This window comes from Eretmochelys imbricata, chromosome 5 (assembly GCF_965152235.1).
Source record: "Eretmochelys imbricata isolate rEreImb1 chromosome 5, rEreImb1.hap1, whole genome shotgun sequence".
Taxonomy (NCBI): domain Eukaryota; kingdom Metazoa; phylum Chordata; order Testudines; family Cheloniidae; genus Eretmochelys; species Eretmochelys imbricata.
Window position 1 is genome coordinate 40923144 of NC_135576.1, and position 23327 is coordinate 40946470.

Sequence of the window (23327 nt, forward strand, 5' to 3'; positions counted from 1 at the left end):
GGCCCTTGTTGTTTTTTTCACTTTGCAATACTGTTTCTATTGTATGCAGGAAACAATAGTCCTCTTGTAACTAATTTTAACACCAAAATATTGTGTGTTTACTAAAAATTTAGTGTAGACTAGAGGATTAAAATGTCTGATTCTCCCTCTTTCCCAGTATATCCCTTTATTTCAGTCCAAGGTCTCTTCTTTCCTTGGGCTCCATCTATATTTGCTGTTATAGCTGGTGGTGTGATAATGCACAGGTGATCAGAATATTCTAGTTGTGAGAATACTTCTCCAGAATACTGTCTTACCAACAATATTCCAATAATTTTTCCTGTTTTTAAAACCAAGGCTCTTTGATTCTAAAAACATGTCCAAAATGTCACCTATTTCTAACTTTCTTGGTGACTTTATTTGACCTGCGAAAAGGACTGGATAAGGTGCATTTTAGGTTACTACTTATAAAACTGGGTCATCCAAGGTCATCATTTTGACACTGAAAACAACAAGAAATGCTCCAGGGCATTGATATTGTGCACACAGACTTGTGAAGTTTAATGGTTTGGCAGGACGACTTTGGTATTGCTCACGGGCAAAAGCTCTTGACAGCAACCAAGAAATAGCAAGCACACGACTGACTTTCCTTTTTCTCTCAGCCATTTATATTTTTGTATTATGTTTATGCTGAGCTTATCGTATTATTGTTGTAACACAGTAAAGAACAAACATGGGCATATAGTTGGTAATTATTATTTCACTCATTTATTAAGTACCAATTGCATGCTCAGCTCAGACAGAATATAAATAAATAAGGACAAGGTCACTGCCCTTAGGGGACTACAGTCTAAGATGCCTAAGATACTGGGCAAGATGCTGAGCATAAATGGAGTTGGGCACCCTTGGCACCTATCAGAATTGCTGTTTGCAAGATCAAGCTGTAAAAGACAATGATCAAACAAGCGTACCATAAGCTCTGGAAAATGGTGATTACTTAGATTATATCTTTTTGTTAATTGGGGCAGTAACAGTGTAATACTGAAAGAGGTCTGTGTTTGTCAGCTTTGTGGAAGAAATGGATTTTAAGGAAGGATTTGAATGAAGAGTCTGAGTTTCTGGGATAAGGATTTCAGGCAGGAGGTGAAATTAGAGGAAGAGAGAAGGAAACAAAAGACACAGTGAGGTTGGTAGTACTGGTGGACGTAATGAGAAAATAGCAGTGATGTAGGCAGGGACTGGAATGTCCAGACCTTTGAAGGTGAGGGTGCCTTTCTTTTTACAGTACGGTACTTTACTGCATTGCGTAAGTATAAGAACACATTCTGTGGCTATGGAGGAAGTGTACAGAGAACAACGGTATTACATACTAGCAGCTGTAGTAGTTACTGTAGAGCTGGTGGTTGTCTTCTAATTTAATGCAAGATAGGCTTCCCACAGGACAGCAGCACCCCAAAATAACATGTTCAGCTTTAACAGTGTGGAAGTCAGAATAAATGAACCTTGAAGATAATTCTCCCATCAGAGAATATCAGATCTGATGAGTGTGTGAGTCCACAATGGATTTGGCTAGATATCAGCAGAAGGAGGCTTTTGACAGCTGAACAGACTTTAGATTATGTAGGAAGATTTATTTTATCTAAACTGATCCAAACTTTGTATAAAGTGCAGGATTATTATAGGCTTGAGGTCTGGGCCAACAGTTTTTTATTTTGTGAATTTATTCACTGATCTAAAATGATCCTTAGGCAGCATACAAATCATAATTGCTGTGAGAATTGTCCTGAAAAATGTAAAATTGTTGTCTTTAGAATCTAAATAGCAAAGAAGAACATGTTCACAGGTTCCTATTTTCCTTACACAGAAATACTCAGTATTGTAGCTCTTCTATTTCTAGTCCAGTGAACTCCTTGCTAGCTTTTCTTTTCCAAGCATCAGTATAGCACATCTCCGCTGTGATTGTTTCTCTTAGAACAGATAAAATATTTATTATACTCTTTATTTTGGAAACCTTTTTGTCAAATGCAACCAATTGCTGCATGAACCATATTTTAAATGGAGTGCATTGTATGTATGGGTGCCCAGATGTCTGGTCTTTCAAAACATTCAGTGTTCAAGAAATGATATATTGTTCTAGATGGAGTGTAAATTTTCATAATAAAACACCCAATCTGTATGAAAGAACATATTTTATTTAAGTCTAATCTTTTTGAAGGTTGTATTAAGTACATAGAACATTAAAATCTATAGGGTCATGGAAATAGTAAGAAGGGTTCAAGCAAAGGGAGTTATTCATACAAAGTCCACTCTACCAAACGTGCTTGCATTTGCTTAACCCGTCTTGTTTAGAGAGCTCATTCTCCTGGGAGAAAACAGGAAGGGAAACAATGAGTATATGCCACAATTTTGGCAGATGCTTTGATTTTGCTATTATACTCATCTTCCAATTTGTCATGCTGTGTGATATAAATTTTAACTGGTAGGAGCATAGTTAGAGCTTAGAGACAACATTTTTGAGGGCCTCCCTTTTATACATAATTCTTTTGAATGTATAACTCATTTGCATGTGTTAATCAGTAATTAGATGCCCTGATATTCAGTTTGCTTATGCAAATGCCCATTTGTATTTGCAGATGTGCTAACTGCTCATACAAAAGAGGGACTTCAAAATGTGCTGAAATATTTCACAAGAGTGCATAAAACCTGTACTATAAGTATACAATTACCAAAAAACAAACTCATCAGAAATCTTTTGATGAAAGATCACTTGTGTTATGTAAGAGCTAAACCAGAAGATTATATTATATTCTAGCATTCATTTTTGCTTTATTTTTGAAGATGAAATTGTAAAGTAACTCTTTCTGGAATTGAGGAGCCTCTGCAAAACCAGAGTTTTTAAAAAGATTTAAAGAAGGGACCAGATTTTTTTTTTTAATTGTGGTAAGTGGAAGTAACTACATGCCTGTATAGACTTTTTTTTTATACATTGGACATAATAAGCCAATTTCTGCATTCATTTATATTTATGTAAGCCCCTTAAATTAAATGAGACTGCACAGATGTAGTCAAGAAGACAACTGAACATACACTATATAAAACACTCATCAAAGCCAGATTTGCTTATATACTATATTAACTGGTATTCTAATATTCAATTAAAGCAAACTTCATTGTAACATAACCCCCTTCTGGCAACAAAAATTACAACATGACCCCAGGAGGGGGGACTGAAGTCTGATTTTATGGTATCTCAGTCTACCTGACTGATAAACCAAATGGGTATTCGATCCAGTCGTTACTGACAATGTTGGCAAGAGGTAGCTCCTAATGAGTTAAACATCATTATTTCATGCAGTACAGAAAACACTTGCAATAACAAATACCTCTTATCAGTCACAGAACATAACTGGATCATAAGTACCCCTTATAAATTACCCAGTCGTCTTTATTATAACATACTTCTAGAGCGGGGCGGGCAACTTTTTGACCTGAGGGCCGCATCGGGTTTCTGAAATTGTATGGAGGGCCAGTTAGGGGAGGCTGTGCCTTCCCAAACAGCCAGGCATGGTCCAGCCCCCACCCCCTATCTGACCCCCCCTCTCCTTCCTGAGTGGCCCCCCCAGGACCCCTGCCCCATCCAACCACACCCCCGGTCCCTGACCACCCCCTGAACTCCCCTGACCTCTAGCCAACCGACCCTGCTCCGTGCCTCCTTACCGCTGTGCCTGGAGCACTGGTGGCAGGCGGTGCGGCCAGGCCGCACCAGGACAGGACAGGGCAGGCGGTGCAGCCGGGCCGCACCAGGACAGGACAGGGTGGGCGGTAGTTTCCCCACCTCTGTTCCAGAGGGATCTTAGCTGTGCAGGAGATAAGTATAGTATAATGCTTAACACGCATTCCTGAGCATTGCAGACACCTCCAGTTCAGTTTAAGTACAGAACCCTTCAACTTCATAGGTATAGGGGACACAACATAAAAGCTAATGTGTCAATTTTTAGAAAGGCTCAATGGGATGACCCCCTGGCAGCCTGACATCAATCCCTGCCAAGATAATGGAGTAGCTAATACAGGACTCGATTAATAAAGAATTAAGAGGGTAATATAATTAATGCAAATAAACGTGGATTTATAGAAAATAGGTCCTGTCAAACTAACTTGATCTTTGCGAAGATGACAGGTTTGGTTGATGAAAGTAGTGTTGATGTAATATACTTAGACCTCTCTAAGACTTTGGACAACATTTTGATTAAACTAGAATGATCTAAAATGAACATAGTGCATTTAAATGGATTAAAAACTGGCTACTTATAGGTCTCAATGTATTTTTAAATGTGGAATCATCATTTGTGGAATGATGTGGAATTTGTGGAATCATGGATGTGTTTCCAGTGGGGTCCCACGGGGATCAGTTCTTAGCCCTATTCTACTTAACATTTTTATCAATGACCGGGAAAAAAACAGAAAATTGTCATTAGTCTGCAGATAACACACAAATTGGGGCAGTGGTAAATAATGATGAGGACAGGTCACTGATTCAGAGTAATCTGGATTGCTTGGGTGCAAGCAAACAATATACATTTTAAGTGTACACATTTAGAAACAAAGAATGTAGGCCTATACTTACAGGATGGGAAGCAGTGACTCCAAAAAAATATTTGGGAGTTGTGAAAAATGATCAGCTGAACATGAGCTCCCAGCACGATGCTGTGGCCAAAAGTGCTAATCCAGTTGTTGGGCGCATAAACAGAAGAACCTCTAGTAGGAGTAGGTAGATTATATTACCTCTATATTTGGCACTAGTGCGACTGCAATTGGAATACTAGGTCCAGTTCTGGTGTCAACAATTCAAGACGGATGTTGATAAATTGAAGAGGGTTCAGAGAAGAGCCATGAGAATGATTAAAGGATTTGAAACATTACGGTGATAATTTCAAAGAGCTCAATCTATTCAGTTTAACAAAGAAAAGGTTAAGGAGTGACTTGATTATAAATATTAACATGGGGAAAGAAATAATTAATAAAGGGCTGTTTGATCTAGCAGAGAAGGGTATAACCTGATCCCGTGGTTGAAAGATGAAACTTGACAAATTCAGACTGTAAATAAGGTGAATTTTTAAGGTAAATAAGGTGAATTTTTAACAGTAATTGTAATTGACTGGAGAAGAACTACATTGGAGAAAATGAGAACAAAAAGCTTGAATTTGATGCAGTAGGAAAGGAGAAACTGGTGGAGGCATTCGGAGAATGGGGTGACGTGATTACAATGATGAGCAAGGAAGCTGAATTTAACAATTGTATTTTGAACAAACTGGAGCAGGAATATGTATGTCATTCATGGAAGCCAGAAATGCTAAGACTACAAGTCAAGTCAGGACATAATGAGGATTTAGGTTAGCGTTTTAGCTGTGTGGATAGAGAGAAAAGTCTGAATCTTAGATATGTTTAGAGGAAAAAGTGACAACATTGGACATGATCTGGATTTGCAAAACAAATGTTGGGAGAGTCAAAGGTAACAGTCAGGTTACAGGTGGATAGGGATTAAGGCTTTGTCAACAATGTGAGAGGAAAATAGAGTATATGGTGATAGACATTTTAAAATTTTAATATTTGTTTTAAATGAGTTCTGTCTTGATAAGCTTTAAATTTTTTTTCTATCAAAATGAGTTTTGCAAGATGAGCTGTTTGATTTATGGCCTTGCTCCTAAATATATAAAGATTACTACATTGTCTTGTTTGCAAGAAGAATGGTGACATCTGGTCATAAAATGTTCAAATTTAATTTTAACTTTGCTGATGAAGGAATGCTGAGTGCCTGGCTGTTGCCAAATCGTTTCAATTTATATTTATAGCATTTTGGTCAAACTTTCCATAAACTGGTGATATGTCCTTTCAAGACCTTTTCACTCGGACAAGACCCTATCAGCTTATTCAAAAAGTGGCCTTACATTTTGTATTTTTGATATTTTGGGGGGATCCCGTACTTACAATCTCTGGTATTTTAAACGACAAATAGTTTTAAAGATACTGGCTTAAGCAGGACTTTTCTGGGTTGATATTGGGTAAGGATAACCTAATTCAAACATGTTTGGACCAAGTTACATGCCTCCAAGGTAGACTTTGCACCTCATTTCTCTACAGTCTTTAGAGGACAGCACTGCTAAATGGAGGGAACAAAGCTCACAAACCAGAAGAATCAAGGATCAGGCCAAGAAGCTTCACCTTTTGGGTCAGCAAGTCATCCAAGGGAAGACTGAAGTTCCAGAACCCCAAGACCACAGGTGCTGGAACTAACGGTGCTTGGGGTGCTGTGCTGTCGCACCCCCTATATTGAAGTGGCTTCCATCGTATACAGGGTTTATAGTTTGGTTCAATGGCTCTCAGCACCCCCACTATACAAATTGTTCTAGCATCCCTGACCAAGACTGATCACTTCAGGGAGAAGAAGTCATGACCTCAATGAATAGGCTTCTGCAGCCTTTCAACAGGCAAAGGAGGGTAGAGAAATAGTGTAGTTCGATCAGGAAGATGGCAAAACTGAAGAAGGGAATGACTCTGTAATGGAAGACATCAGCATGATTGTGGGTCCTTTCAGAGAAAGTCACTGAGAAGTGAGCTGGAGCAGATGAAGTATGTTAGGAGTAGTCTGTGTTTTGAGAAACTGACCTTGAGATAGAGAGGGACAAAAGAATAGAGGGTAGAGGAAATCCAGAGAAGAAAGCCAGTGACTGAGTCAATGGAAGAGGAGGAGCAGTGTGTGAAGAAGGGATTGAGACTAGAGAAGTCATGGAAATCTGAATGTTAAATATTTTCCTAGCATTGCTTTCCTGTGGTAACACATCAAGAATTTACAAGGTAAAGTAAAGTGGTTGTGAGATATAAGAGAGGTGACCTGTGTGATTGTTAGTTATAGAGGAGATGATCTGTACAATCACAAATGGAGGGAGGGTTTCCACAAGAGCGTGTCATTATCAGGATGGGGTCCACTCCATAGAAATGTTTGAGAACCACCTCCTAGAATGAGACTATTTACCTATGAAAATCCAGATAAATATAATCCATATTATACATCTAATAAAGTTGTGGTGAAACATGTTTCTTTAAAATGCAAAATGTTAAGAATGTGTTTATCCTGGGTTAGATTGTGCCCCATCATATTAGACCTGTAACATGGTGCTACAGGGGGAGTAAGCAGCTTATCTCTGAGCCGCTTGGATTGTCTTAAGGTGCAGGAGCAACAGCAGGGGCTGCAGATGGGCAGGGAGTAAGAGGAACCAGGCCCTCACGATCGACTCCACGGGGAAATATAAGCTGCACCTTGAAAAGGGGTGAGGCAACTTATTTCCATCCCAGAGTGAGGGGAGCAGGGGAGGAATTGTAACTTTTGGTGCTGCTCCTGATATGATGCAGCTCTATGCCCCTTAAACAGGGCTAAGACTAAAAGTTCTATCTAGCCCTATGTGTGCAGAGTGACCTATTGTATGACATACTTACCTGTTTATTTACTTGTTTTAAGTATTTGGATATTGTAAACTGTGATACATAATTTATATTATTGTTACTTAGCAACCTTAACTGGTAAAGTTTTGTGGTTTTAGAAGAGGAAAATAGGATTTGCCATGCAATTAACGTCTGGTATGCTGCCTTTAGGGCAGTCAATACCGTATGCTTCAGAAGAAGGGGGGGCGGGAACCAAACCCACCACACAATTCAGCTATTGCTAGTTGGACAATCATGTGCCTGGCAAGTGGGTGTCAGAATTCCATCCTGACTCCTTCAATAACTGTTGCATCCTGAAGTGTGAAATTCAGTTACCCCTATTTTAGCGTGCATTCCAAGATGCAGAGAACCCAATAAGGTCATGTCTCTCAAAGTATTAATCACAGAATTAGCACAGATGTCTGGATGTACAAAGTATGGGTATTCCAGCAATTCTAGGCTCATCTTTCCCCCCACAACCCTCAGTTCTTCTTTCATGAGCTTATGTCCAAGGGAAGAAAGTCTGAGACAGGAAAACAAATTGTTGCTAGCTTTACATTATGAATGTGGGGAGGGACTGTGCACAGCCACTTTCCAGTATGGGCTAAATATTTTTAATGAAACTGGTCAATGTGGTGCACTGGAAAAATAGCAAACAACTTTTTATTGACATTAATAATGCTAGATTATGGAAGTAAGTGCCTGCATGGGGGAAGGTGGGGGAGTTGCACTGTATGTAAGAGAGCAGTATGACTGCTCAGAGCTCAAGTATGAAACTGCAGAAAAACCTGAGTCTCTAGATTAAGTTTAGAAGTGTGAGCAACAAGGGTGATGTCGTGGTGGGAGTCTACTATAGACCACCGGACCAGGGGGATGAAGTGGACGAGGCTTTCTTCCGGCAACTCGCAGAAGTTACTAGATCGCAGGCCCTGGTTCTCATGGGAGACTTCAATCACCCGGATATCTGCTGGGAGAGCAATACAGCAGTGCACAGACAATCCAGGAAGTTTTTGGAAAGTGTAGGGGACAATTTCCTGGTGCAAGTGCTGGAGGAACCAACTAGAGGCAGAGCTGCTCTTGACCTGCTGCTCACAAACCGGGAAGAATTAGTAGGGGAAGCAAAAGTGGATGGGAACCTGGGAGGCAGTGACCATGAGATGGTCAAGTTCAGGATCCTGACACAAGGAAGAAAGGAAAGCAGCAGAATATGGACCCTGGACTTCAGAAAAGCAGACTTTGACTCCCTCAGGGAACTGATGGGCAAGATCCCCTGGGAGAATAACATGAGGGGGAAAGGAGTCCAGGAGAGCTGGCTGTATTTTAAAGAATCCTTATTGAAGTTACAGGGACAAACCATCCCGATGTGTAGAAAGAATAGTAAATATGGCAGGCGACCAGCTTGGCTTAACAGTGAAATCCTTGCTGATCTTAAATACAAAAAAGAAGCTTTCAAGAAGTGGAAGATTGGACAAATGAGCAGGGATGAGTATAAAAATATTGCTCGGGCATGCAGGAGTGAAATCAGGAAGGCCAAATCACACCTGGAGTTGCAGCTAGCAAGAGATGTCAAGAGTAACAAGAAGGGTTTCTTCAGGTATGTTAGCAACAAGAAGAAAGTCAAGGAAAGTGTGGGCCCCTTACTGAATGAGGGAGGCATCCTAGTGACAGAGGATGTGGAAAAAGCTAATGTACTCAATGCTTTTTTTGCCTCGGTCTTCATGAACAAGGTCAGCTCCCAGACGACTGCACTGGGCAGCACAGCATGGGGAGATGGTGACCAGTCCTCTGTGGAGAAAGAAGTGGTTCGGGACTATTAAGAAAAGCTGCACGTGCACAAGTCCATGGGGCTGGATGCGTTGCATCCAAGAGTGCTAAAGGAGTTGACGGATGTGATTGCAGAGCCATTGGCCATTATCTTTGAAAACTCATGGCTATTGGGGGAAGTCCCGGACGACTGGAAAAAAGCTAATGTAGTGCCCATCTTTAAAAAAGGGAAGAAGGAAGATCCTGGGAACTACAGGCCAGTCAGCCTCACCTCAGTCCATGGAGCAGGTCCTCAAGGAATCAATTCTGAAGCACTTAGAGGAGAGGAAAGTGATCAGGAACAGTCAGCATGGATTCACCAAGGGCAAGTCATGCCTGACTAATCTAATTGCCTTCTATGACGAGATAACTGGTTCTGTGGATGAAGGGAAAGCAGTGAACGTGTTGTTCCTTGACTTTAACAAAGCTTTTGACAGTCTCCCACAGTATTCTTGCCAGCAAGTTAAAGAAGTATGGGCTGGATGAATGGACTATAAGGTGGATAGAAAGCTGGCTAGATTGTAGGGCCCAACAGGTAGTGATCAATGGTCCATGTTTAGTTGGCAGCCGGTATCAACTGGAGTGCCCCAAGGGTCAGTCCTGGGGGCCGGTTTTCATAGAATCATAGAATATCAGGGTTGGAAGGGACCTCAGGAGGTCATCTAGTCCAACACCCTGCTCAAAAGCAGGACCAATCCCCAATTAAATCATCCCAGCCAGGGCTTTGTCAAGCCTGACCTTAAAAACTTCTAAGTTTTTGTTCAATATCTTCATCAATGATCTGGAGGATGGTGTGCATTGCACCCTCAGCAAGTTTGCAGATTACACTAAACTAGGAGGAGAGGTAGATACGCTGGAGGGTAGGGATAGGATACAGAGGGACCTAGACAAATTGGAGGATTGGGCCAAAAGAAATCTGATGAGGTTCAACAAGGACAAGTGCAGAGTTCTGCACTTAAGACGGAAGAATCCAATGCACCGCTACAGACTAGGGACCGAATGGCTCGGCAGCAGTTCTGCAGAAAAGGACCTAGGGGTTACAGTGGACGAGAAGCTGGATATGAGTCAACAGTGTGCCCTTGTTGCCAAGAAGGCCAATGGCATTTTGGGGTGTATAAGTAGGGGCATTGCTAGCAGATCGAGGGACGTGATCGTTCCCCTCTATTCAACACTGGTGAGGCCTCATCTGGAATACTGTGTCCAGTTTTGGGTCCCACACTACAAGAAGGATGTGGAAAAATTGGAAAGAGTCCAGCGGAGGGCAACAAAAATCATTAGGGGACTGGAACACATGAGTTATGAGGAGAGGCTGAGGGAACTGGGGATGTTTAGTCTACGGAAGAGAAGAATGAGGGGGGATTTGATAGCTGCTTTCAACTACCTGAAAGGGGGTTCCAAAGAGGATGGCTCTAGACTGTTCTCAGTGGTAGCAGATGACAGAACAAGGAGTAATGGTCTCAAGTTGCAGTGGGGGAGATTTAAGTTGGATATTAAGAAAAACTTTTTCACTAGGAGGGTGGTGAAACACTGGAATGCGTTGCCTAGGGAGGTGGTGGAATCTCCTTCCTTAGAAGTTTTTAGGGTCAGGCTTGACAAAGCCCTGGCTGGGATGATTTAACTGGGGATCGGCCCTACTTTGAGCAGGGAGTTGGACTAGATGACCTCCTGAGGTCCCTTCCAAAACCCTGATATTCTATTCTATGATTCATGAGTTTTTTACATGGTTTTGTAAATTCATGCACTACAGAAGGTTCTGTAAGGGCATGCACTACAGAATCTCGGTCTTTCACTATATTCTTTATCAATCTGATCCATCATTAAGATATACTATTCAGCCTTCTGGCTTGTATTTTAATCCATGAGAACCAAATTATTACTCCATAAAACAGCATGTGGTTATTGCTGTCACTTATTTGTATTTGGTTATCTATTTAATGTTCAGAATATTGCTGCTTTGTGTGGAATACAACAAAACAGACAAAAGCATTCCATTGAGGTCCATGGAATTTAAGTCTATAAACTCAAATTAATGATCGCAAGAGTTAGTGTGCAAATATCTAACTTATAAATAGGAGAATAAACCTCACTGAATGGCAGTTCATCTTATTTACACAGAAAATCTCACCTTCATTTCTGTCCAAACTAAGGCTGCCAGTTTTCTGTGGCAGCTGTAAAAGTTTGTAATTTTGAATTAAATTAAATTAATCTTGCAATATTTCAAAGAGCAACAGACTTCAAATGAACAATGGTGCAAAGCTATTTTGAAGGCCTATATATTACTTACGAGAGGCGTAAATTGCATAAGAGTTTGGCTGTGCACTTAACAGTGAAAAGCCAAAAAGGATGCTGAACTCAAAGTGAGTTTTTTAATGTTTTGGCTTTTAGGGTTTAAAACTTGGAAACCTATGCTGGAACTCATTGTAATTTTATATATGTTAAGTACTGTAGGAACACTACAAAAGAAATATTGTTGATCCTTTTTAAAACCTCAAGTACAAGTCTTGGAAGTTACAGCAATGTGAAATAACTGTGTATGGGAAATTACATACAAATCTTATAATTAAAGTTAACAATGCATAAGGCCCTCAGGGTCCAGAGCCCAGGACTGCAGCACTACTAGGCAACTTGTATCGCCAGGCTGCCACCCAACAGTAACTGTAACCAGCTCCATTCCCATGACCTGCTGTGGACACAGACCCTGGGAAGTTCTACCTCAAGGGTTTGACAGTTCTACCTCATGGCTCCTGATTGGCTCCCTGCCCTATGTAAACCCAAAGAGCACCGAGGAAGTGTTCAGGCAACAGTGTGGATCTCTTGTAGTTACCATGACCCTTCCTGCTCCTCAGTTCCTGGCTTTGACCTCAGCTTGATTTGGACTTTGCTTCCAGACTTGGACTATGACCCTGAGTATTGACGCAGGCCTTGAACCTGACCATGAACTCCTCTGCTAGTCTCAGGTTTGCCCCTGCTCTGACCCTTGCTGCTGACTGCCTTGTTGGGATCCTGCCACGATAATTCGATACTTTACTTTTTTTATTTTTTTATTTTTAAACATTGAGCATTTTCCAGTATAATTATGTAGATTCTAATCTCTCAGTTCTGTGGGCTGTATAAAACAGCAAGAGAATACAAGATTGCTTATGGAGGTACCAATAGTTATGAGGTTACTCGATAAGAATCAATGTTTTTCCTATCAATTGATATTTGGGGACTAAATTTCTCTAAATTGCCTAATTACTGCTTTTCTTGTAATGTCCAAAGAATCAAATCTATGTCAATCATTTTAGCAATAGCTTTGATAAATTTAAGGGTTACCACCATTTTTACTCTAATTTGATTTTCTTTCCATTATGTTAGTTGCCTTATGACAGGGTCTCAATGAATGAGCTATAACTGTCGAACATAGTGGATATTTGGTACTCCTACAGAATCAGAATGATTGATTGGGAAAGCAGGTATAAATGATATAAGCCTAACTGAATGTCCATCATTTGGTATCGCTACTGCTCAAATCCTGATGAAACACATGACTGTCAGAAGTCAATTTGGAGGTTATTTAAGGATATCTGGCAATCTACAGGTTAACAGAGCTCAACTGAATTTGCAAATGAGTAATAGTAATATATATAAGCAAAGATAATAACTTTTTCTGCCCCTAATCAAAGTTAATCAAATAATGGTAGATGGACATCCAGCATATTCTCTGTGACTATGCCAGACTCCTTGTGGCTGAACTGGTGTAATGCTGCTATTGAAGGGGGTGGGTGACCAAGCAGGAACTGGGCATGGGCAGATTGTAGGAGGGGCAGTGAATCTATCACTGCACGGATCCACCCATCCTCCCATTCCTCTGGGGACTACATAAATCCCCAAGAAGGCTGCTTTACCCATTTGCTTTGAGTAGCTTCCATGAAGTGGCTCTTCAGCTGAGCTCTAGCCTGCCAGACTGGGAGGAGGATTCCAGATCTTCATGGCCCCAGGCATCTGTCCAGGTAGTAGGGCCAGGTATTGGGCTCTGGACTGAGACAGATCAACTCTGGACAGGACTTGATACTGCTGTCAATGTAAACAATGTCAAAACACTCATCAGTTTCAAAGGGGTATGGTTGGGCCAATAGTGTTAATATTGACTTTATGATACAATAATTAACTGACGTGCAAAAGAATTGTCAAAATTTTATTTGACTGATTTTGATTTATAGAAATGCTAAAAGGGGTACACATCCATATGGTGTAGGTGCCTTTGTCATAACTTAAAAATATATATAAGATAACCTGCCAGAGGCAATTCACTGCCCTGACAATTACAATTCTCTTCTCCGCTCCCGCCACACACACCCCCACGATCCATTTTTAGATGCCTGGAAAGGAGATCAGTCTTGCAATGATCCCTGATGGTTTTCTGATTCAGGCCTTTTCAGATTCAAGGGGGAATTGAATTTCAAAATCTTGGATCCTTCAGAACATGCCCTGCCAGCAGCCCCTCTCAATTTCTGTATATCAAAGCATATTCCTGATACTCTGTATTTCAATAAATACATTAATTAAAATAAATTATTCATTTTTTAAACTATGGTTTTAGCTTACAAATTCTCCATTGTTAAGAGTGAATGTGTGTTTTCGTTCATACAAGTCACAAAATTGTAATGTAACAAAACAATAAAATGGGTGATATTTTACTGCCAGAAAAACATCAAGTGATATAAAAAGTACATGCTTTTACAATCATTCTGTAATTCTGTTAATGATATTTGTTATAAATGTAATTTCATAGTGAAACCAACAGACTATTCTGAGGGATTTCTCACCTTAAAAAATTATTTTAAAGGGCAATTATAAAATAGCAATAAATCAGAGTGGTGGTATTACCTATATCACCACATCAGTGCCTTGCATTTCACACTACTGGTAGGTGTAGTTTTAATTGGGAGAATCGCCACCTGCTTCCATGTTAACTTCATTATTCCAATGTTGCACACGCATGTCCAATATAAGTATTCTTTTTCAATTGCATATTATTCTGTCAAACTACTTTTTTTTTAACTGAAATTTTCCTCAGCTCAGAGTGACTTATTTCTTTTAAGCTGGAGCAAAATGGGTTCAGACAAATTAAAAAATGAAGAGTAAAATTTATTATTGTTTGCAACTTTATTTTGAATACCACTAGCTCTTCAAAATGAGGATGTAGAAACTTGAAATTTGGCAAGGATATATGTAACAGATGTGCCTTTTTTTGTGGTGTGTGAAAATCCTTTTTGATTTGTGTGACTTATAAGGGCTAAAAAGCCTACTTTGCACATGGACTTGTTTCTGTTACCCAGGAACAGGTTTTTACTGAATCTGCCAATGTTCCAGTGGCACTGTGCATGCTTGTGGTTTGAGTGGAAATTCTCATTCCATGTCTGATTGTGCTGGCATATTTATGAAAGTTGAGTAAAATTTGTTTTAATGTACAGGTGCCTGGAGATCATGATTTGTGAGGATGTTTATGGAATGAGACAAGGCTCCTTTTGGAGTCCTCCAACTTTCTGCTGCACTCCAAAGAAACCCTGCCTCGTTCCATACAACATGGAAAAGTGACGGAGCAAAATCAGGATCACAAATCTGCTTCGCTTAATTCATAAAATTGGGCACTCAATGAAGCATGTCTCCACACAGAGGCTCTTCTTGCAACGTCTCCTCAGAATATTCAGGACAAAGTTCTACTGCTGTCTAACAAATAACAGCTGCTGTGGTATGCTACTAAGAACACGATAGAAATATTTTTGTTTAATTGTTTTAAATATCAGTACTTGAAAGTCAGTCCACCTATTTAGGCATCTAAATATGGACATCACCTTGATTTTAAGACTCTTACCTAAATATCGAATAGCAGCATCATTCACTAAAGACTGTTCAGCCTTCACATGAATGAGGCAGGGGTTCTGTGGATAAAGTATTATATCCCCTTGTTAAAGACTGTATCAAAATGCGTACATACAAGGGAGCAGAGTTAAGATTTCACAGACAACCTTACCTTTGATATTTTCTAATTTAGAGTGATCTACTTTGTATTCTTCAAATGTGTATATTTAAATTAGGAAGGTCACTGATGTCCCACAGTGCACCTTCATGAGCTTTAAGAGGAGTTCGATGGGGTGGGATGGGGAACAGGTCTCAGCCGTAGTATGGTTCTTTGGACTCCCACATGAAAACATACATCACAGTCCCTTTTGCCCCAAATGGACAGACGTGGTTTCAGTGGAGACTTGCGATCCTACAAAGGCCAGTAGGGTTGAAGGTGGCTCCAATAGCCCTCTTACAGCTTATGGGCATTAGGAGTGGCCCCAAATGAGCTTCCAAAAGATAACTGAAGATTCTTCTCTTTCACGCCTTGATAGGTCCACAGGAAGACGAGAGGGAAGGCCACCCTGATCACCATCTCCTAGGCTTTCTGCTCACTCCAGTCATCCCCTAAAGTTTGCAGGATCAGGGCACTAGTCCTACAGATCTCAGGTGACTTGTAGAAAGTGGGGTTGGATGAGAGCAGGAGGCTAGAGGAAGTGATCAGGGAGTTTTTCCTCCCTCCTTTGGAAATCTTGACGTCTGCAGGCGGAAAGAACCCCCCCCCCCCCCCATGACCCTTTGGAAAGAGATTTTTTTTCTCTGTTTGACCAGCCTCCCTCGCAATCACTTATGCTTTGAGTTATATCTGTGCAAGGAAATAAGGGACTTCATTTGTATCTTTTCTTTCAGGTCTAGATCTCTAGCAGTAATCTGACATTTTACACTGAGCTTTTCAAGCTGAAATTGCTGAGCTATGTTCAAAAAATCCAAAGTTATGAACTTTTGAAATTAGATTTCAGTCCGCTAAATTTTGGACCTGGGCACCAAAAGAGAAATTTTCACAAGTACTTAGTGCTTCCGTCCCATTTTCAAAATGACACCGGCACCTGGGAGCCTAATTCTGATTTGAAGGTCAAAAGGATGTAGGCTCCTAAGTGCCTGAATCACTTCTGAATATTATACCCTAGATCTTAGCTGGATGAGTCTTGTAAACTAGACTTTATAGTCTTTTCACTTCTCTACTTTTCTCCTTGTTTTGGGAGGCTTTTTGAATAGGATGGTTTTGGGAGGGGTGGCTGGTCCAAAGAAGCAAAATCTGTTAGGTGTTTTCGAACACCAGTAAATTCCCCTATTTTTAGGGTGAAATAATTCAGGAACCCTTGTTCATGTCATGAAAATTTAGTAGAGCCTACAAGCTTTGAGACTAATTACTTTAGTAGGTATTTTAGAGGGATTGCCAGAATCAGAGACTTATACTCAAAACTTATTTGCAACCCTAATTATGCAGTGATTGTCAACATACTAATTTTTGTAAAATGGCCCAAATGACTGTCTCATCAGAAATTACTCACCTAGAATCACTCTTCTAAAGGAGACACCAAGCACAGTGTGGATTAAATGATTTTGCAGTAGCATTTTTTCACAGTGATGTAGTGTGGAAAATTGTAGCCCACAATTTCTATGAATTAAACATAATTAAACATGTTCTTTTACTAGCACGTGTTGAGAGCAAGGATTTAGTTTCTAGAGTGGAGACTTTCAACTGATGCTTAATTGATTAACAGATGGTAAGTCAGGGTATGTCTACACTGCAGCTGGGAGCAAGTCTCACAGTGGAGGTAGACAATTTGTGCTAGTGTGGCTCAGAATAGCTAGTGGATGTGCTAAAAATAGCAGTATGGATGTTGTGCGTCTGGCAGAGACTCAGGCTAGATGCCCAAGATCAGACTCAGAGGATAGGGTGGGTTTGAGAGCCGAGCTACTACCCAAGTTGCAAAATCCACACTGCTATTTTAAGTGCACTAGCTTGTAGACTCACCCAAATAATAGGGAATTAAAATCTCTTCCATATGTTGGGTGTCAAATCCTGATTGCTTTACTCATGCTCATGGAAGTCAGTGGGATTACTCGTGTGGGTAAAGTGAGCAGGATCTGGTTGTATATATTCTTAATGCAGTATCAGAGGGGCGTTTCTGTGGATTTCTACAGCAAGAATAATTGTACAGCAGTAGTTTCCTATATTAAAATTGCTGTTCAATGTAGAATGATTACATTATAAAGTCTAAGCCAGGATAAATTTAATGCAGGTTCGCTTAAAGTAAATCACATAGAGATAGAAATCAAGGATTATATTTGTCTAAATCTTTTAGGCTCCAGCAACTACCCAGTCATAACTAATGTCAATAAATGTTAGCATAATTATACTTTGATTACAAGATGATTCAAAATTGTTGATGCAAAAATAGCCTTCTGGCATTTTGTGTTTACGATAAGAGTGGAAATAAATAAAAGCAAATCACACATAGCAATCTTAATTAGGACCCTCTGGAGAGGATAATATACACTGAGGATTTATGTATAAAAGCACATAGTTATAACACTGGTGATAGAACTTAATGTCAATTGCAAATTCATTCCAAAAAATGGAAATCAGATCAAATAAATCCAGATTTATATTTGGAAATGTTTAACAAGTGTTATAAAAGAGAAGCAGATAATGTTTCTAAATATCAAAACTAGATTTGAAATATGGGTTTCGTATCAAGATGTGGTTTTTATGTAAATCACATCTTTGTAGTGTCAGGAAAAGTTGTAAACAAGACTCCACTATTTTTCAATAAGTAAAGGTAATGGTTTCAGATGTAAACATAAGCAAGGCCCAGGTCCTGCAAAAATTTAAGCCCCTGCTTACTTTGAAACATGCGAGTAACCTCATGGATTTCAGTAGGGCTACTTACTTTCTTAAATGGATATACATAAGTCTTTGCAGGATTGGGGCCGAAAATAGCTTCCAAGTACAAATCCATAGAATATTTTTTCTCTTCACAGTAGCTTGGCATTTATTTTTAACTATGGGTTGCAATCATATCCTTTATGAAGTGAATGGGAGTTTTGACATTCACGGCATTGGAGTCAGAATTTCACCCATGATCTCTTAAAATGCATAGGGTTAAACTGTTAGGGTGATTTACAGACTAGTAAGCCTTATCTGTCCATGGTAAATTGGTCAGTTATACTTCTAGATGTTTTATAATTCTATTTAGATTGTTATATAAGGTCTAACCAGAACTGATTCTATAAAGGAAACGTGTGCATCACTAGTAGACTAGCACTTTTTGAATGAATCAATAAAATAGTGGATATCGAAAAATCAGTTGATTTAATGTATTTGGACTTGCAAAGGGGCTTTAAGAAAGTCCCTTACAAGAGATTACTGAAGAAACTGATTTCAGAGTAACAGCCGTGTTAGTCTGTATTCGCAAAAAGAAAAGGAGTCCTTGTGGCACCTTAGAGACTAACCAATTTATTTGAGCATGAGCTTTCGTGAGCTCATCCACGAAAGCTCATGCTCAAATAAATTGGTTAGTCTCTAAGGTGCCACAAGGACTCCTTTTCTTTTTGAAAAAACTGAGTAGTTTTGGTTTGAGAAGCAAAGTATTCTCATGGATCAAAGTCTGGCTAAGAATCAGAGGGAAAAGAATAGGAATAAACGGTCAAGTTTTGCCCTGCCTGTGAATAGAGACAAAACTGTTACAGTATAACAGAGTTTAGGGAAAGACATTCTACATCCATTTAATGAGGGGAAAACCCCTGGCAAAGGGGAGTGCTTTCATAAATGTTTATCTCCTGGGTCTGCAATGGACTGTACTTTTGGGGGGTAAATCTACTTTACTGGGTAGGAAAAGTAACTATTGATAAGCTTAGAGTCAGATTTGTGTTAAGATTTTTTTGTATTGTGACCACTTGCTTCCACCACTCTATTTATAGTAAAATTTGTATTCTTTTCTTTAAAAAAAAATCTTGTTTTATTATAAATGCTCACAAGGCCTTTGTGGTTTACAGGAGTAGTGGGTTAAGGTAAAACTGCTAAACTGAGATACACTGCACCTTTGGGGATAGAAGATTTGGAATTGCTGTGGGTAGCCAATCTCTCTGGAGCTGGATATCACAGAGGAATGATTCAAAGGGAATCAGAGATTGGGGTGCACCTATTTGTTTACCTGCAAGGCAAAGACAGGGCTGGCATAAGCCCAGAGGAGAATGCTTAAGTGGCTGAAGGGCTGGCAGCGTCAGGAATACCCAGCTACCATAAGACAACTCTCATTAGCGACAGTGGGTAAAAAAGTGACTCGGTGCTCTGAGATCCATCAGTCTTCTCCAGGAAAGAGGGATGTACGCTGGTAGTGAGATGTGTTGCTTCTAGTCTGCATTAGCTCTTCAGATAGAGGCTGTCCATTTCTGATGCTCTCAATCCAGTGCCTTTCATAAGCATTGTCTTTACTTAAAATATTTTTTTAAAATGAATACGTGGACTGAAGTGACATGATCTGTTTTCCAGCAGGTTTCCAAAGGCATACAGATCCTGTAGCAAGAAGGCACTTCCCACATGCTGCTCACAGGATGGACTATATGGATTTTGAGGATGATAGCCGTGGATGGTGGTTTGATATGGACATGGTGATAATCTACATTTATTCTGTCAACTGGGTCATAGGATTCATTGTTTTCTGTTTTCTTTGTTATTTTTTCTTTCCTTTTTAGGGGACTGCATTGGTTAGTAAAACTGAAGAATCATGCAAGCAAAGACAATGTAAATAGAAATGGTTTGAAGTAATGAATGCAGATTTTTGTGTGTGTGTGTGTGTGTGGGGTCTGGAGTGTTTATGATTCTGAATTGTATTAAGCTGCACCAAACGTGACATGGGGCTAACGATCTAATTACTGGATGCTTCTGATATAGGTATGAAAGACTTGAGCTTTGCTGAAAACATAACGTGAAATCCTGGCCTCGTTGAAGTCAGTGGGAGTTTTGTCATTGATTTTAGTGGGGTCAGGATTTCCACCCGTAATGTGTACACATTCTTCACCAGTATGTAGAAATGGACCATCAAGATTTGTTTTGAGTTACTGCTCAGAGGGATGCAGCATGGTCTGGTAGACCAGAGTTCAGTTTTTGGCTCTGTACTGATATACTGTGCAACTTTAAGCAAGTCATATCATCTACTGGTGCCTCAATTTCCTCGTGTGTAAAAGGGGGATGATGGAGGGAGGATCCTCCAACACTGACAATGTGTCTCAAAGTTAATTATTAGCACCTTTCATGTGGAAGGATCCCAAAGCACTTTAAGGTCTGTCTATATATGGATGCAACCACCATTTAATGCTAGCCACGCTACAAAACATTTTTTAAAGTAGAGAAAATAGAAGAACTTCTCCAACTGATGCCACTGAAGGGATTTCTGATATTTCTGATATATAGTAAAATGTAAGTACAGAAAGATAGGTCACAGTGGCTAAAACTACTTCTACTTCTGAGAAGTACAAGGAAGCATTTAATTTCAAGGGACTCAGTCCTGTAAGCTACTGAGAACGCTCGCCTTGATCCAGGAAAGCACTTTAGCATGAGTAGTCCCATTAACTTCAGGATTTGCATTGGTAACCTCAGGAGCTGCTGCTGGTTATTCAGTATGTAGCACTCTTTCAGTGTAGCTAATACCATTCCATTAGATTGCTAGGAGATGAGGTGGACTTGAATAACTGTAATGGGACTGCCCAGGAACTTGAAGTTCAGAATGTGCATAAGTACTTTGCTGGCTCAAGGCCAGAAATAAGCAAGGCCTCAGACTTGTATCTTGTCTGAAAGATGGCACCTCCAGCAGCACATTGGCTCCTAGCTGTTTTCCTCAAGCTGCATAAAATAACTTCTTAAGATTAGACTGCCCTTTGAGGATTTTTTTACAGTTAAAATACCTGTACAGCTGAAATTATGTTGACTGAATGGATTTGGTCACTTTCTTTTAATATTGCTCTAACGGGTAGGGGAAGTGTAGTAATTTCACTATCAATATAGTTGTGGGCAAAAGAAAAATTAGTGTATGCAATTACTTTCCCTCTAATTACAATAGGTTGTCTTGTACTATTGATAGATCATTAGGCATAACTTCTCTTTCTCCCCCCCCTCCCCTTAAAACTTCAGAGGTTTTAATAAAACTCACAGTACAATAAAACTCTCAGCAAACTTAAAACATGTTTCTCAGCTATGCCAGAACTCAAGTTATACCTTCTGGTTTCTTAAAACTTACAAATCAACTGTTCCTGCCTCAGTGAAGAGAAGGGATTAAAGCACCTTTTCAGCCAAAATGCACTTGCACTTCCTGGGGTCAGAAAGCGTTAGACTGAAAGGATGTATCATGAAATAATTACTTTAGCTAATTTAACTAACTTGGTGCTATTTTAAAATGTGAAACATGATTTTTTGGGGAAAGTATTAAATGAGATTTAAGAATTTAAGTAGGGTGTTTCTCAGATGAATATATCAATTAGCTAATATTTCAAAATGTACTTGTATATAAGAAATGTATTCCAGACACCACCAATTAAGTGAAAGTAAACTTACATAGAAAATTTCTAGTAGCATTGTATCATGGATTTATTCTGAAAGATGAAACTGGAAGGGAGACAGTCAAATGTAGTATTGTCTTCTTCTGTATAATTACAAGAGTTGATAATTGTGGGTGGATACACTGTTCTAAATTTAGTATAAACATTTTTATATAACATATATAACATTTCTAAGGTGCATATACATATCAGTCAAGCTATATATTTTGTCTCTACTGTTGTTTTGGTTAGTTAATTTGGTTATGAATTGCAAAGAGTAATGAATAATCAGATAATAAAGGAGATGGACTTAGTGTTTCAGATTTTTATATAAAGCTGTTTCTCCTTCAGAGAGAGACCCAGAAGGGGTAGAATAGTTGTAAGCTGCTTTTCCCTATTGCCTCTTTCCAAATAAACCCTTTGAAAATGTTAGTTCATTATTACTGTCTCAAACGTGCTTCCATTAAAATTTTGTCACAAAAATCCTATTGACTTCAGTGGGAACTGGAGTAGGTCCTTTTGTGAGCAGTTTTATTCTTAAGCACTTGGTCTTGTTCTGGAATGTATTCTCATCTATGAGGTTATTACAGTGTTTTCAATAAAATCTGAAGTTGTTTGACACAGCTGTAAAATATTACAATAGATATTGGGTGGAATTAAATTTGAATATTTTTTTCAACCCATGTTATGTTTCTGTTTTAATTCTGTTTTTGGGAGGGAGTAGAGATTTTTGTGGGGAGAGGCGTTATAATGAATACAATTATCTCTTTTCATGCTAGCATTCTTAATTGTGTTTGTACTTTGTGTGGAAACCCAAAGGGACTAGAAACATTAAACTATCAAGTTTGTCATAACCCACAGTGGCACATCAACTCTTTATTCTGGATCTGAATACATTCTATGGATGATTTAGTACTAAATGCCCATGTTATTCTTCCAAACATATATAACTGCATTAAACAACGGCATAATGCGAGAGACCGAATGAGATTTTAGTGGCTGGTGCACAGTTGCTAATACATGAGGTTTCATGCTCAGCTGCTGACAAACTTTTGATTAGCAGTTGCACTTTTACCCACCACAGGTCCTCCCCTGCACCCCCATAGTCTCCTACCTCCTCCCCACCACTACCATTAAATACTTTTAAAAACTAGGAAATTAATACACACGTTTTATGACGCACATAGGCTTTGCAATGCACAACATTCACAGAAATATACACATAATGTAACTGACAAACCACAAAAGCAAGAATATGAAAAGTTCACACCTTACCATTGCCACAACTATCAACGGCCCCAGACCATACTCCACTCTAGCCCCAGAGATGCCAGATTTCCATCAGCCCCCTGTGACTCAGGGAGCCCCTTAGTGCCAACTGGCAGAGGGTACACCATACCATAACTCTCATCTGGCCTTACATACTCATTGCCCCAACTCGCCATCATCTGTATCTGAAAGTTGTCATGTAAGGTGTCCTATGCAAACTGGTAACATGCTGGTCATTAATCTTCGTCTTTGTACGTACGGGTGGTATATAAAGAATTCTAGATGTTTGCTGAAAATATGTTCCCCAAATGTGACTCGTGGACCGTGCCAAAGCACAACAAAAGGAATGTTGTTTTGCAGGCTTGGCTGTGTCT

At 39.6% G+C, this 23327-nt stretch overlaps 1 protein-coding gene across 3 annotated transcripts in view; it reads left to right on the forward strand.

The window, feature by feature from the left end:
- The window catches only part of RNF180 (ring finger protein 180), a 136159-nt gene extending 113728 nt beyond the window's left edge, over window positions 1-22431 (forward strand). For 2 of the 3 annotated variants that reach the window (XM_077816918.1, XM_077816920.1), the window contains one exon: window positions 19643-22431. In XM_077816918.1, the coding sequence (XP_077673044.1) occupies window positions 19643-19845 (203 nt within the window). In that variant the 3' untranslated portion in view covers window positions 19846-22431. The remainder of the gene's footprint in view (window positions 1-19642) is intronic. The other variant, XM_077816919.1, reaches the window with a different exon arrangement.
- The last annotated feature ends 896 nt before the right edge of the window (window positions 22432-23327 follow it).